Source organism: Myripristis murdjan, chromosome 4, assembly GCF_902150065.1.
Source record: "Myripristis murdjan chromosome 4, fMyrMur1.1, whole genome shotgun sequence".
NCBI lineage: Eukaryota > Metazoa > Chordata > Actinopteri > Holocentriformes > Holocentridae > Myripristis > Myripristis murdjan.
Window position 1 is genome coordinate 237,067 of NC_043983.1, and position 16,402 is coordinate 253,468.

Here is a 16,402-nt window from a genome sequence, read left to right on the forward strand (position 1 = left end):
ATTGTATATTATATAGCCAACACTATCAGTAAATGTGTAATCCTGTGACAGGCGGGACCATCATATGGCCGGAAGTTGATGACCGGCTATCTGTCTGCACTGGGACTGCATGCGGGAGAAGGTCGGGTCGGAAGAGCCCTAAGAGAGCTACATCAGCCATATCATGAATTCCGGCGTCAGGTAATTCTTATATTTTGATAACTATGTAGATACCTCATGCGTGGGACTAAATAAACAGCTGAGAACAGGGTCCCCTTTTGATATGTTTATCCTACTTGTGCGCGGATAACTGTCTTGTCATTGTTGATCAAACCTTAACAGTTATCGTTTTAATGATATAATCTATGGCAATACAACTGTGTTATACTGTGCTCAATTTTACAGGTTCAACTAATGAAATGGCCCCTAAATTAAAGTTAGGATAATGAACTAATGGAACTACACTATTTGTATTGGTCGTTTTTGTAAATATATATGTACACAATTGTCATTTTAACATTTTTTTTAATGAAGATGGTGTGCTAATTTATTTCATTTTTCCCCCAGGGTGCTCGGAATTTAAATCCAACTCCCTACCATGCTGAATCTATGGGTCATAAACTTCATTTAGACCAAAATGAAAAGCTGGGGATGTTTGGTGTTACTCATGTTTTGGGTGTTGATGGCTACAGCAGCAAAATTGTTGCACATTCAACCATGCCAGTGAAAAACAACCTTGTGATTTATGAGGATGTATACAGGTGAATATATTTACAATTACCATTATTGTTTTCATAATTTCTCTGTCCTGTATTTTAGTTTAAATACATAGTCTTACTGAATTAGCTAAATTCAGTGCAGTCACGTAAACATTATTTTATTCCAGATCTGCAGTCGTGAACCACGGCATGTGGGACCAAGTTCGGGTGGATCATGGTAGGGAGTTTTACCTGTGTCTTTACATGCAAGAGACGCTGTCAAGATACAGACAAAACCTCAGCAGGACACCATACCTCCAATCCACATCAACAAGGGTGAGGGTTGTGTGAAAGATAATATAAATTATTGGTGCTTCATGCACCTTCAGAGTCTATATAAATCTGGCATCACTTAATGAATTGATGCAGATTGTAGACATGTACTGTATAGACTGTACATCACCAATGTGCATTCAGTATTGATTTACATTGCACTATTAGTTTACATTACAGTTTAACATCTGACTTCTACATATACTTTTTTACTTGTAATGTTTTGTTTGGTGCTTTTGTGTTCATACTTATTTCTACATACTTTTGTATAATCTCATCTATCTCTTGATTTGATTTGTAAGCCTTACTGTCCATGTTATTATTAGGTAGTTTTACATCAAAAGTAATGTAAAAATGGAGTCAAACTCCTTGTATGTGTGACTCATACTTAGCAGGAGATAAGCAACTCAGTTACAACAGGACCAGGGGTTTAATATTCTAAGTCACATTTTTGGGCCCAAATTTTAACATCACACCATGTCAAAGTAAAAATGGGTATTATGTTTTTCTTTTAGTTGCTTAAGTTCTCTTCTGATAAATGATGGGTAATTTCATCAATATATTTATCAATATCTTTATAACAGAACCTGCGAGTTGAGAGGTTGTGGCCAGAGGTGAACAACCGTGTGAACTATCCACTGAAACGGGCTCTGGTGCACCTGCTGATTCTGCATCTCAAATCTGACATGTCAAGTCAGCCAAATTGGACTTGACAGAGTGGTGCGTTCATGGAATGCACACAAGATCCCAGGTATGCTTAAGTGATTATTAGGGCCCGAGCACTGTCCCAGTGCGAAGCCCTATTGTATTTGCTTCGTTTTTTTTTTAGGGCCCGAGCACTGTCCCAGTGCGAAGCCCTATTGTTTTTGCTTCATTTTTTTTTTTTAGGGCCCGAGCACTGTCCCAGTGCGAAGCCCTATTGTATTTGTACTGTTTCTTTTTAGGGCCCGAGCACTGTCCCAGTGCGAAGCCCTATTGTTTTTGCTTCATTTTTTTTTTTTTTTAGGGCCCGAGCACTGTCCCAGTGCGAAGCCCTATTGTATCTGTATCGTTTTTTTCTTCTTATTATTATTACGCCACTTTGACGCTTAATTTGACCCCCTAAACATGCTCAAAAACTCACCAAATTCGGCACACACACCAGGTCTGGCGAAAAATTTGATAAAATCAAAAATTGGAACCCCCCGATGCAAAAATGGGCTCGGTAGCGCCACCTAGGGACGCAAAGGCAGCCCCTGCGGCCCACAGGAATGTGATAGAAAGACCAAACCAGCACCGAAACGTAGATCTCATCAAGCCTGACATTTTTCGTGCTCGTGCCCCCCACCTAAAACCAACAGGAAGTCCGCAATTTGAGTTTGAAAGTCATGTTTTCGGCCAAATTTGCGCTTTGTAGAAAATGTATCTCCTCCCAGGGTGTTAATTTTATCGGCTTGAACAGCTAATATATGACAGAGGACACAGTGCTTAACAAAAGTTCTTCAAGGTTATGTAACATTTCGCACGGTTTGGATTTCAGAAGACCTCAAAGTCAGAGTGTCCACAACCAGCGCCTCCACTTTTTCCCATGGACTCTGGTGGGAATAACGCAGCATGCTAGGGGCTAATTAGGCCCCTGGTGACTAAAGTAAAAGTCTGACAGCTTTCCAACCTATGCCGATGGAAAGAGGACCACAATTCCTACAAAACTATATACCGTATTGATCTGAATATAAGATGATATTTTTTCCATTGAAAATGCCCTGAAAAAACGCCCTCGTCTTATATCGGGGGTCTAAGCAAATACACATGTATTGTACTTGCATATGTTCCGTGCTTGAATACAGTACACTTCCCCCGCTCTGGCACGGTTGGAAGGGGTGTGCTCCAGCACGATACGGGCATTCATGCACGAGCACATGCACGGTCACGCACGCAGCGGGCGAACGTGGATACAATGTAAATCATGCAACTTTCCTCCTGCCTCCGCAAAATCGATTAATGCCCAGCGCGATTACCGGCGAATGGCCGGGTCGCGCAATCAATAATCAACCATGTTGTCTGTGTAGCTGTCCATTGTGCTGCTGCAACCGCGTATAAACAAAAGTTGATTTATGATGAAAGGTATATATGGCAGTCTGTGTGCGCCGCACACCTGTCAGATTCGGCACACCTGACCGGGTGGGCGCGGTGCCGACCGGTATCAGGTGGGCCGGCCGGTGTGCGCCGCCACCCAGTTGAATGTAGAAGCCAGCTGACATGCCGCTCCGGCTGTCAGTTGGACGCTTTCTGAAGTTACCTCCGAAACTGTCGAGGTAAATAAACATCCCTTAACTCCTTAACCCTGGCCATGAGTGCAACGTGAGACGGTGGCGGTCTCAGAAAGAAGAGCTAAAAAATGCCCACAGCCAGAGAAGGGCTTTTCGTGGTCCAAAAACTGGTCGATTCAACGAGACTGACAGGAGGGTGTGCGATTTTGTGAATGAGAAACGTAGTAAAGGACTGCCCGTTACGAGGGCTGTGATGCAGCAAAAAGCACTTGAAGCTGCCACAGAGCTCAACATAGCCCGCACTGAGTTCAAAGCTAGCATGGGCTGGTGTTGCAGAATGCAGTGGCGGATTTAAGAAATTTGGGACCCAAGGCAAAGGCAGGCATGGGGCCCTCTGAGATGAGAGGACAACACACAAAACAGGGGCCCCGAGACACACATAATATGATAAGCATTCTGCTGGCATTTTAGCAAAAGTATTTTAATCAAAAATATAATTCATGTGCGCAAATAAGTAATAACTGTATTAACCATAAGTGTATGAGGAGTTTTATGGGGCCCTCAGGAACTTGGGGCCCTAGGCAACCGCCTAGTTTTGCCTAATGGTAAGTCCACTCCTGGCAGAATGTCCATATAAAAAGTATTTTTTCCAAAAAATGGTCTTGAAAAAGAGGGGTCGTCTTAAAATCAGGGTCGTCTTTTATTCGGGTCAATACGGTATCATGGTGTGGATTGAAAAAAGTGTGGCCACGGTGAAGAGTTGTTTAACAGATGGGACTCTGGTCTGCTCTGCACTCTGCCTGCCCTACTGACACACACTAGCTGCTGGCACATCCCCCAATGCACATAGCCCTTAAAAGGAGTGACAGGTCATGTCAAGCGCACACTAGGACATGATAAGGGCGCCATCTGCTGGAGGAGCACCGCTAGCAACATGGCCAGAACTGTGTGTGTGTGTGTGTGTGTCTGAGCGGGCATGTGTGTGTGTGTGTGTCTGTGCGTGCATGTGCGTATGTTTGTGTGTGTGTGTGTGTGTGTGTGTGTGTATGTGTGTGTGTGTGTGTGCCTGAGCATGCATGTGTGCGTGTGTCTGTGTGTGTGTGTGTGTGTGTGTGTGCCTATTGCCACAGCCACTGGGCACAAGTGGGCACGAGGTGGCACGGGTGCGAGGGGCCGTCCAACGCTGCTTGCAGCTTTAATTAGGGCCCGAGCACTGTCCCAGTGCGAAGCCCTATTGTTTTTGTAAAGTTTTTTTTTTTTTTTTTTACTTATTATTATTACGTCTCTTTGAGGCTTAATTTGACCCCCTAAACATGCTCAAAAACTCACCAAATTCGGCACGCACATCAGGTCTGGCGAAAAATTCGATAAAATCAAAAATTGAACCCCCCTGGTGCAAAAATGAGCTCGGTAGCGCCACCTAGGGACGCAAAGGCAGCCGCTGCGGCCCACAGGAATGTCATAGAAAGACCAAACCAGCGCCGAAACGTAGATCTCATCAAGCCCGACATTTTTCGTGCTCGTGCCCCCCACCTAAAACCAACAGGAAGTCCGCAATTTGCGTTTGAAAATCACGTTTTCGCCCAAATTTGCACTTTGTAGAAAATCTATCTCCTCCCAGGGTGTTAATTTCATCGGCTTGAACAGCAAATATACAACAGAGGACATAGTCCTTAACAAAAGTTCAGAAGGAATTAGTAAAATTTTGAACCGTTTGGATTTCAGAAGCCCTCAAAGTCAGAGTGTCCACAACTAGTGCCTCCACTTTTTCCCATGGACCCTGGTGGGAATACTTGCAGAATCCTGGCTGACACTAGGCCCCTGGTGCCTTGGTGCCTAAAGTAAAAGTCTGACAGCTTTCAAACCTATGCCGATGGAAAGAGGACGAAAATGCCTACAAAACTGTATATTATGGTGTGGATTGGACAAAGTTTGTGGCCACGGTGAAGACTAGTTTAACAGGTGGGACTCTGTTTTTTTTTCTCTGCTCTGCTCTGTTCACACAGTGCAGCTGGCTATCCCTCCCCCCACTCAGCCCCATGGCCAAGACTGACAGGGAACAGAAACAGCTCTCAAACTCAAACTCAAGCTTAGGGCGACATCTGCTGGAGGAGCGCCGCTAGCAACTGGGCCAGAGCTGTGTGTGTGTGTGTGTTTGTGTGTGAGTGAGTGAATGAATGTGTGTGTGTGTGTGTGTGTGAGTGAGTGAATGAGTGTGTGTGTGTGTGTGTGTGTCTGTGTGCATGCGTGTGTGTGTGTGTGTGTGTGTATGTGTGTGTGTGTGTGCCATGCACATGTGTGTGTGTGTGTGTGTGTGTGTGTGTGTGTGCGCGCGCGCCTGTGCATGCACGTGTGTGTGTGTGTTGGTGCCTGCCCGTGCATATGTGTGTGTGTGTGTGTGTGCGCGCGTGTGAGTGAGTGTGATTGAGTGAATGGCACTGTGAATGGACCGTCCCCGACGGGCATGAGGGATACGCGGGGCACGGGTGCGAGGGCCCGTCCAATGCTGCTTGCAGCTTTAATTAGGCCCTCGCCCTACATCGTAGAGAGGGCCTATTGTTTTTGCTTCGTTTTTTGTTTGTTCTTTTTATTATTATTCCGCCCAAATAACCCTTAATTTGACCCCCTAAACATGCTCAAAAACTCACCAAATTTGGCACACACCCCAGGTCTGGTGAAAAATTCGATAAAATGGCAACTTGGACCCCCAGAGTGCAAAAATGGGCTCTCTAGCGCCACCTAGGCACACTAAATCGGCCACTGCGGCCCACAGGAATGTGATAGAAAGACCAAACCAGCGCCGAAACGTAGGTCTCATCAAGGCCGAGATTTCACGCGCTCGCCCCCCCGACCTAAAATCAACAGGAAGTCCGCAATTTGCCTTTCAAAGTAAAAGTCGGGCCCGAAATTGTGCGTTACACAAAAATTATCTCCTCCGAGGCCGTAAATCGTGGTGGCTCAAAAAGCTAATAGATGAAAGAGGATACAGTGCTGAACAAAAGTTGCTAAAGGTTTATTATTAATTTGAACCGTTTGGGACTTATAAGCCCTCGAAGTCGGCGTTGCCGACTTCGAGGGCGTCGGCGTCATTTTTTCCATGGAGTTTGGCGTGAAGAGGCGCACACTTGGCGCTAATTAGGCCCCTGGCATCTAAAGTAAACGTCGCACGGCTTCGAAAATTATGCCACACGAAAGAGGACGAAAATTCCTACAAAAATCTGAAATTAATTTTTAAATTGGAACAAGTTTGTGGCCGCTGTGAAGACTTTTCGACCATTTTGGACCCTGGTGTCCTCTCCTCTGCACTCTGCCCGGTCATGTGACTCACTCTAGGTAACGGACAGTTCCGCAATACACACCCATTATAAACCGTCAGCGGGAGCAGAGAAAACAGTCAAACTTAAACTGCCATAATTCAAAAACGGTACAAGATAGAAAAATCATGTAAATACAAGATTTATAGAGCCGAGTCTTGTGCCTCGTTTAAACTTTGAATAAAGTCTGTAACTCACACGATGTCCGAGCGGCGTTACCTCAAACATGGGTGGGTTTGATGGATTTTTCCATTGGATTGCATGGGGATTTCTCTGTCTGCCTGCATTTTGGTCTGATCATGACACAGCTGCCAGGACTCATGTATTAGCGCAGTACTCATGTCACTCACACACTAGGACATCCTGGGCCTTTCAAAATAAAAGCCCAAAACTCTTTCCAACTGAAAGCACCGAAAAATACCCTTACAAATGTGAAAAATGGATGAATTGTCTGAACAAACATTGTGGCGGACCGGCACCGGTGCGAGGGCCGACCAACGCTGCTTGCAGCTTTAATTTATTTTTTTTTTCGCTATTATTATTACGTCTCTTTGAGGCTTAATTTGACCCCCTAAACATGCTCCAAAACTCACCAAATTCGGCACGGACATCAGGTCCAGCAAAAAATTCGATAAAATCAAAAATCGGACCCCCCAGGTGCAAAAATGGGCTCGGTAGCGCCACCTAGGGACGCAAAGGCAGCCGCTGCGGCCCACAGGAATGTCATAGAAAGACCAAACCAGCGCCGAAACGTAGATCTCATAAAGCCCGACATTTTTCGTGCTCGTGCCCCCCACCTAAAACCAACAGGAAGTCCGCAATTTGCATTTGAAAGTCACGTTTTCGCCCAAATTTTCACTTTGCAGAAAATCTATAAACTCCCAGAGCGTTAATGTTATCCGCTTGAACAGCTAATACATGAGAGAAGACACAGTGCTTAACAAAAGTTCTTCAAGGCTCAGTATTCATTTGAACCGTTTGGATTTTATAAGGCCTCAAAGTCAGAGTGTCCACAACCAGCGCCTCCACTTTTTCCCATGGACCTTGGTGTGCCTGCTGTGAATAAACAGGCACTTGCCCTGACAATTACGCCCCAGCAGTCCAAAGTAAAAGTCTGACAGCTTCCAAACCTATGCAGATGGAAAGAGGACGAATTTTCCTACAAAAATAGCAGGTCTTGCTGTGGATTGGAAAAAGTTTGCGGCCACTGTGAAGACTAGTTTAACAGGTGGGACTCTGCTGTGCTCTCTCTTCCACTGCCCTCCCCCCACTCAGCCTCATGGTCAAGACTGACAGGCATCAGAAACCACTCTGAAACTCAAACGCAAGCTTAGGGCGACATCTGCTGGAGGAGCGCCGCTAGCAACTGGGCCAGAACTTTTTGTGTGTGTGTGTGTGTGTGTGTGTGTGTGTGTGTGTGCGTGCGTGCGTGCGTGTGTGTGCGTGTGTGTGATTGAGTGAATGGCACTGTGAATGGACCGTTCCCGACGGGCACGCGGGGCACGGGTCCGAGGGCCCGTCCAACACTGCTTGCAGCTTTAGTTTATACTTAAATTTTGATCAATTTTTTCCACTCCCAGTCCATCCAACCAAACCAGTATTGCTTTGATTCCATGTTTTAGGTCGTGGAATACCCAATGAACTGGCAGCAGGTGGCTGCCTAGCGTAAGTCTCAGAGGAGCTGCTGCCATGTGCCTCTGTTGTGGCAAACTGGTACGAGCAAGACTTGGGATCCTCACTGACCTGGGAGTCTGCTTTTGGAGCAGATCCATTTTCGTCTGAAGAGGGCAGATGCCATGCAGAGCAGAGCTTTGCTGAGAACTACCCTGACATCTCTCTTCTTTTTAATCATGTTGTAAACAACAACGATACTCCATTCCAAGATGCTTTAATCTGCCTAATGAATGTGACTGCAAGATATGTCTGAAAAAATAAACTGTTTTAGTTGTGCTTTCTCGCAGTCTGCTGTGTTTTTGAGTAACTGGATAAGGTGACCATTTGGTCTGTTTTTTATGTATTGAAAAACATGGATGTAGTTATTGATTAATGTTACAAGCTGCCATGTCCCTAAGTTGTAAATTGAATAATTTGGCAAATAGTTAGAATAGAAAAATAGAAAAATATTGCAAAATATTTGTTTTTGTTGACTTCGAATTAGTTTAGCTTTAAACTCAGCTGGAACACAAATAACAGCATAAAAAACATACAATATACAACATGAAATAGTCCAAATATGAGGTACTTTGGCTCTTACAACACTGAAAGACGATTTTGCCCAAATAACACTATGAAGATGCACAAATATTTTTTAAAGTCAGAAGTGCTTATGCATATGTTAAAACATATCAAGAGAACAAAAGCTTTGGCTCTTACAACACTGAAAGATGATTTTGCCCAAATAACACTATGAAGATGCACAAATATTTTTTAAAGTCAAAAGTGCTTATGCATATGTTAAAACATATCAAGAGAACAAAAGCTGAACAATGCAGAACAGCATGAGCAAAACTACATATTGTCCAGTTTTACTGGCACAGTATGTTTCCCAGTGCAGCCAGTGCATCTGACAGTCCGGTGAGTTTTTGTGTATTGATGTCAAAATCATCTGCTCTGCATTTTGGGCAAAATGCAGAATTTTCCTGCCATTGTTCAACACATCTCTGGCAGCCAACAATGCTATGGCAGCATGATGAAACCATTGGCTCAACCACTGGACCTGCAAATTTGATTCAGAAAATAAATGTATAGAAAAAAAACACAGTAATTGTATAAGTGGTCACATTATTTATGTTGCGTCGTACCCTTGCAGACAACACAGGCAAAGGCATCTCTGATAGCTGCTGCTTCAGCCTCTGTCAAGGACACTGTTGTTCTTCGGTTGGAACTTGCCAGGTTTGCCAGCTCCTTAATTGTAGCCGACACCTCCTGAAGACCCTGGGCTGCCAGGACCACCTTTTCAATTGTATCTAACACCGCATCTAGACCATTATCATCTCGCCGACTGAAAAACAGGCAAAATATACATATTATAACATACTTGGTCTCAACAAAATCCTTACCACTACAAATGCAATCATTGTAACCAGTTGTATAGTCCTGGTGCCTGTGTCATATTTCAAATCCAGCATTCTAAATGCAATAACTCCAACTTCCATTGATCATAATAATTACTAAAAGTCTATCAGTTAATGCAATTATAATGATGCTAACTCTTGTGCAATGGAAATTACAGGCTTGAATGGTTTATATTAGCAAAAACTCACAAAGAAGGTCCTCTTCACTTGTTGATTGAGGAGAATAGCCATACAAATATGTCATCATGATGACTGACAAAAAAATGCTAATCAGTGCTTTACATACCTCAGTCTCCTCTTTTTGCTTCCTTGTAACTGCTGCAAATCTCCTTCCTTCACAGCACAAACCTTTCTCGCATTTTGTTTCCAAAACGCTGATCCTGAAAAGAAAACACTTTATTTAGTAATACATAAAGTATACAATTTTCAGAAAAAGGTGTTTTGATAAAACCAGAGGGTTATAAATATTCATTTTATTTGCTTATTTACCTCTTGTTCCCTCTGTGTCCAAGATCTGGTTTCCCTGACCATCAGTAAGGATGACCGAGTCCTCTAGAGCATCATTTATTTTATTTGTGATGCCCATGACAGAAGCCTCAAATTCCGAGAATCTAACTGTCAGGGTTTTGCTCGTTTCCAATCTGCCATCCACAACATCAACAATGAAGACGGTCCTGAAAATGGAAATAGTTGTTTTTTTTAAATTCATTGTAAATTCTTGTAATATAGACAGTACATCAAATTCACGGCAATTATGGTTGACTGACTGACTGACTGACTGACTGACTGACAGACACTCTCATATTTGGTCACCTTTGAAATGCCTTCGCCACAGGTGCTCTTGGAGAGGGCCTTGCAGTTAAAGCAGAGCCTGCAGCAGCACTGGGTGGGCGGCGGAAGGAGAAGCGGGTAGGGTTGAATGGTCCACAGACAGGCACACTAGATGGCTCCCCCACATCGTCACTCTCACCATGCACCTCATAATGCCCCTTCGCCATGAGGTCAATAGTACTGAAGTGGCCATCATTTCCAGGAAATATTGCAACATTGGTATCATCAGTGATATAGAGACTGGAGCCATGAACCTTTGAAAAAGTGGAGCGAGAGGTTTATGTAAAAAATGTAGACTAGGCTACGTTTTGTGGTGGAAGGTAGAGTGCAATTTCACAGAAAAGGGCCGGGTTTCCCAGATCGGTTAAGAAGGTCTCCGGGGGTCCGTTTCACGATGGACTTCTAATAAAGGCCTACTGACTGTTTTTTGATTATTTTTTTTTTTCAGTAACAGACAGCAGAACTAATACACCATGCCAAAACTCGCATGCTGACTGAAAGAATGAGGAAGTTAAACATGGTGTGTGGCTGAAAGAGGGCGGACACAGAGAGAAACTCGAGGTTTCATGAGAAAACCTGGTCCCGACCAGGTTAGTTTCATGGAGTCTGTTACTGTGGTAACTGACTGAGAGCTTAAGTTACCTCCCTCTGTGAAACAGGCTAGTTACCCCTCTTTCTCTGCTTTGAGTTACCTCCCTTTGTGAAACAGAAAACTCAGAGTTTCCCTCATTTCAGGGTTAACAGACTCAGAGTTTTCACTAAACCTGCTTTATGAAACGGACCCCGGAGCTATTGTTAAGAAGCTCAGCGCTCTTCTTAACGGATCTGAGAAACCTGGCCATGGTTCTTTGTGAAAATATATACCTGGAAAATCCTGCTGATTTTTTCGGTTGTCATGTCCTCTTCTTTTAGAGTGACACGCTTACTCTAAACAACACGTAATAGTTATCCATAGGGGCGGTGATCAGGGTGGTGGGACTTAATGCTCCTGGCTGCTGTGATGGATCGTGGTGGCTAGCAAGCATGGCTGTTAGCAAGCTACTGCTCATTACCAAATTTCCGGGTCACGTAAACCGGACCAATTAAATAATAAAATCAAATTCAGTCCTGATTCCCGTTTTTCCATTTCGTATTTTTGATCCGAGCCTAAAATTGAACTATGAAAAACCAGGCATATTTTGGATTTTTGTATTAGATTAAAAAACAAATAACAAAATAACCAGTCACGTTTTCATTTTTTAATTTTTGATTGGCAGTTGAAAATAGAAAGAACGAATGATACACGGATTTAAGAGGTACAAACCGAGTCTCCCCACCGTCACCATGGGCAACGTGAGATCGCTGGCTAAAAAGATGGATGAGCTAACAGCGCTAGCCAGGAGTCAGTCGGAGTACCGGGAGTGTAGTCTTATGTGCTTTACGGAGACGTGGCTGCACCAGGAGATCCCCGACGACAACGTCTCCATCAGTGGCTTCCAGACTGTCCGGGCAGACAGGGACTGCGCCGGGAGTGGTAAGCAGAAAGGAGGTGGGCTTGCTGTTCTCGTAAACAACAAGTGGTGCAATCCTATGCACATCACTATGAAAGAGCGCATTTGTAGCCCGGACATTGAACTTCTTGCTGTTGGTCTCCGTCCATATTATCTGCCGCGGGAGTTTTCTAATGTTGTTATGGTGACTGTGTACATTCCTCCGTCCGCCAACCCGACCACGGCGTGTGACGTCATCCACTCCGCCATAGCCCGGTTACAGACTCAACACCCGAGTGCATTCATTGCCATCTCGGGTGACTTAAACCATGTCACCATGGACAAAACACTACCCAGCTTCACACAGTTTGTGAACTGCCACACCAGGGTGGAGAAGACACTGGACCTGCTGTATGCCAACGTGAAGGACGCATACAGCTCCTCTCCCCTTCCCCTGCTGGGCAGGTCAGACCACAATCTACACTCTTAGAAATAAGGGTTCCAAAAGGGTTCTTCATGAGGGGCTCAGGTTCTACCCAGAACCATTTGCTTCTGAAGAACCCTCTTTTGAAGAAAGGGTTTTTCAAGGGTTGTAAAACTAAAGGTTCTGGTAAGAACCGTTTTGATCCAGAGAACCCTTTTTGGAGGAAAGAGTTCTTCAAGTATTGTTGAAAGCATGGGTATAAGATCCTCACCCTACATCCTACATTAATGTAATTAAACTTGCTCAATAAAGAGGCAAATAAACAAATATAATCATCCCAGGGAGAATTTTGCTGTTGAAAAGACACTTAAACAGGGTACCAGCACTGAGTCTTGAACCCTGCTCTCCCATGTAAAAGATAAATGTGATACCGCTCATCCACCACTGCTATGTAATTAAACAATACATGTTGAATAGACCTCTATCCTGTCTTGAACCCTCAATCTTCAAAATAGCACTGCTATGCTGTTACCTACTGAGCCACCATGCTATATTGTTATGCTATGCAACTACAACCTCTGGAGGGAGGAGCTCATGAGCCATCGAAAGATAAAATATATTTATTTTCTTTTTGGAGAGTGGGCAGTTAACCATCCTCATCTATTTTTCCTTGAGTATGGATAGTGCAGGCGCTGGTGGGATGATAATGTCGGGACTTGAACCCCGATCTCCCAGAGGAAAGGCTGAGGTTCAGTGTGCCAGGCCAAGGAGCTGGCTACCCTGCCAATGGCCATGTGGGAGCTAATAGCTGGTTTTAATGTGGATTGCGTCACATGGTCTGCCCTTCTCAGCAAAACAGGTGTGACACATCAATAGTGATTACTGTGGTTTGAGGCCAGACTGAAGTGACAGAAGATCAAAAACTTCAGAGAATTAAGGTAAGCTAAATCTGATTTCTTATTTCAGCAAGCTTGACTCTAGCTAAGGACTTTTTATGGTGAAAGATGGACTATTTTAATGCATGCATTTTTTTTTTTTTTTTTTTTTTGTAGAATGAGTTACACAGCTTGAACAACAACTGAAGTGTGCCACTGGCTTGAGCAAGAGGGTTATAACTTAATAACTTGTATTCCTTTTTGTTTTGAAGAGAATGATATTGATGGCGCAACCCTCGAAATTCTCTCTGAGAGGATGTCAGAGAGATTAATCCCATCATTAAAAAAACAAGCACAATTCCTCAAGCATCTCGAGCAGTTGAAGTCATCATCATCATCGCCATCATCATCATTGTCAACAACAACAAGAAATTGGAACAGGTAAAATGCTGTCAAGATACTGTAATTCTGGTCATTTGTGGGGGAAACTTTATTTCTCTACTAGTTACAGTCTGTTCATTACTATTTCACACAGCTCGGTCTAACATATTCTTGCATTTTTCCATATTACAAAGACCTCATGATGAGCAAACAGCTGGACCTGCTTCACTGGGTCAGTTTGCTTTCCTCAAAGCATTAAAAGATACACTTGAGGCAAAGGATCCACAACTTTTGTCCCCTCGGAGAAATGATCTGTCACTGTATGACATCCTCAGCAGCCAAACAATGTGGGTTACTTTTATCATTATTATGGAAAACTACTCCACATTGTAGCTTTAAATTGAGATTATACTCCATATAATGGCACTTTAAGACAACATGTTCAACTTATTCTATTATTTCTCTCCCCAACCAAGGTATCCCTCAGCAAAACAATATAAAGAGATTTTAAGCCTGCTCATACGCAGATGTCCCTTCATGCGGGAGAAAATTGGTTCAGGACATGTGAGTAAGCACAAAATGAGTCTGTTAATGTATGTTTGCATATCTTAATTGTATAGATATAGCTACTGTACATACTGTATCTCAATATATAATAAAAAGAAAATGCATTCACCTAATGTTCACATGAGTGTGTCTATCTTTTACTGTATAGGTGTATTTTACAAAATGGCTTGATGTTGACAAATCTGGACAATACTGAGGTCAACAATCATCTCATTTTCGACTGCACTATCCCCTTAAGTAAACAATTCCTCTCTTGGTTGTAGGATGATTTACGTGAGTCTCTAACAAGTTCAAAAAGGAAAGGCGACCCCTTATTGGTGACTCAATGGTGCAACAAATGTGTCCAAACTTTTCTGTGGCAGGATCTGGAAAGAAGCGCCATACTCCGGGTCAACCAAGCCAGCTTTTCTACATAACCAGGCCCGCTGTACGTCTTTGGAAACAACATATAACTTAAGCATACTTTTTAAAAAATGATCATGTACACCTCATCTTAGTGGTTACCTCTTACCATATTGTTGTGTCATTTTTCATGCATCATAGGCTCAGGAAGATGGAGACTTTGGAGAGGATGAAAGGACCATTCAAGCTCATATCCAAAATATGTCTACAAAGATGCTTAAAGTACACCCAGATGAGAAATCATTAAAGGAGGGAATGAGACAAACACGTGCTTACTGAAAAACCTTCATGGCAAATGCCAAGGCTGAGGAAATCATTGAAAAGTTTCCAGCACTGGGGCTTCCTAAAATAGTTGAATTGATCATATTTAATTTCATGTCTATTACTGCATTTATGATAATCACGTATTTGGAGCTAATATATTTTTGTCCCTCCTTTCAGCGTCTGTGGGAGATGAAGGCACAATTCCTTGTTGAGGCTGATCACAAAATGGTCACACACCATTGCTGGAGATTACATGATGTGATTATGATGCATAATTACAGTATGATGCGTCAGGCCTGAGTCCTATCGTCATGTTGCTGATTCCACAGGACCTATGCTCACTTTTGACTTGTTTTCCCCTCGGACCTACAAAGCCTCTCCTCTTCTGTTGGACTGTCCTCAGAGAGTCTCCCCTCCTTATCCAACATTGTTCCAAGTTTTTTAAATAAAAGAAAAATTCTCATTAAAATTGTTTGAATGTGTCCTCAATCTCAACATTATAAACAACCACAATATAGTATAAGTAATGAAATAATTGTTTTGCCTGATCTGTAGAATACAATATGGTTCTTCATAGAACCCTCAGAAAATGGTTATTGGTGAAACTCTTGAAATATGAAAGGGTTCTTGGTGGAACTCCCTGGATGGGTTCTAGATGAAACCTTATGAAGGTGGAATGGTTCTGGATGGAACCTCCAGTAAGGGTTCTTTGTAGAACCTCTCATGGGGGGTTCTGGGTGGAACCTTTCACAAACGGTTCTAGGTATAACCCTCCAAAAGGGTTCCAGATGTAACCTTTATAAAAGGTTCTACCTGGCACCAAAAAGGGTTCTCCTATGGGGACAAGCCGAAGAACCATATATGGTTCTAGTTAGCACTTTTATTTCTAAGAGTGTACTCTACGCAAGCTACGCAGCCAGTACGCAGTTGTTGTGAATGGGTTGCGCAATGGTATTGCCTGCAGCTATGTAGATTACGGTTTTGAACGCAAACTCTGTGGAAACGAATGTCAGTTTGCATCGAAAATAAGTTTAAGTTCAAGACAACTCAGAAATACGGACAAACCCCGTCCCGTATCAATTCAAAATGGGACGCACCATTTCATTGTCAAATACGGGACAATTCTGTATTTTAAGGGACGGTTGGCAACTCTAAAAGTCAATGTTAGCCCAATGGCATATTTATTTACAAATAAAGGGTTATTACAAAAAAGAGAACTCCAAGTCAAGTTGTTATTGCCAGTATGATAGTGTAATATTGTGTTTTATTGGATTCCAGAAATAAAATAGCATTAACAGAAGACTGACAATAGGAAAATGTAATTGTTGCATTCATTTAATAGCTAAACCTGATCATGAACACATTTGTAGACCCAGGAAATACCTGTTCTGTTGCAGTAACAAATGTCTGGGGGCCATTATGTTGCCCATGATGCCCCCGCTCATCCCTGAAGATCCCTGGTGGGTGAAAATATGACCAGTAGGATTGAAGTCATTTTGCTAAGGTGTTTCTCTGCCTTTGAACAAACAATGTATGGGGAGC

At 43.1% G+C, this 16,402-nt stretch overlaps 1 protein-coding gene and 1 long non-coding RNA gene across 2 annotated transcripts; one reads left to right on the forward strand and one right to left on the reverse strand.

Annotated features, from left to right (window-relative positions):
* Positions 1-903: 903 nt before the first annotated feature.
* LOC115358236 (uncharacterized) lies at positions 904-8,527 on the forward strand. The gene is made up of 3 exons (XR_003928168.1): positions 904-1,013; positions 1,595-1,761; positions 8,196-8,527. It is a non-coding gene; the product is annotated as an uncharacterized LOC115358236 (long non-coding RNA).
* A 413-nt stretch (positions 8,528-8,940) lies between these two features.
* Positions 8,941-10,233, reverse strand: LOC115357869 (RING finger protein 141-like). Its single transcript, XM_030049628.1, has 4 exons — positions 10,137-10,233; positions 9,934-10,027; positions 9,375-9,574; positions 8,941-9,289 (listed from the first exon to the last, which is right to left on the reverse strand). Exons 1-4 carry the CDS (start codon positions 10,231-10,233, stop codon positions 9,099-9,101), a joined length of 582 nt encoding a protein of 193 aa, XP_029905488.1. The 3' UTR covers positions 8,941-9,098.
* Between the last annotated feature and the right edge of the window lie 6,169 nt (positions 10,234-16,402).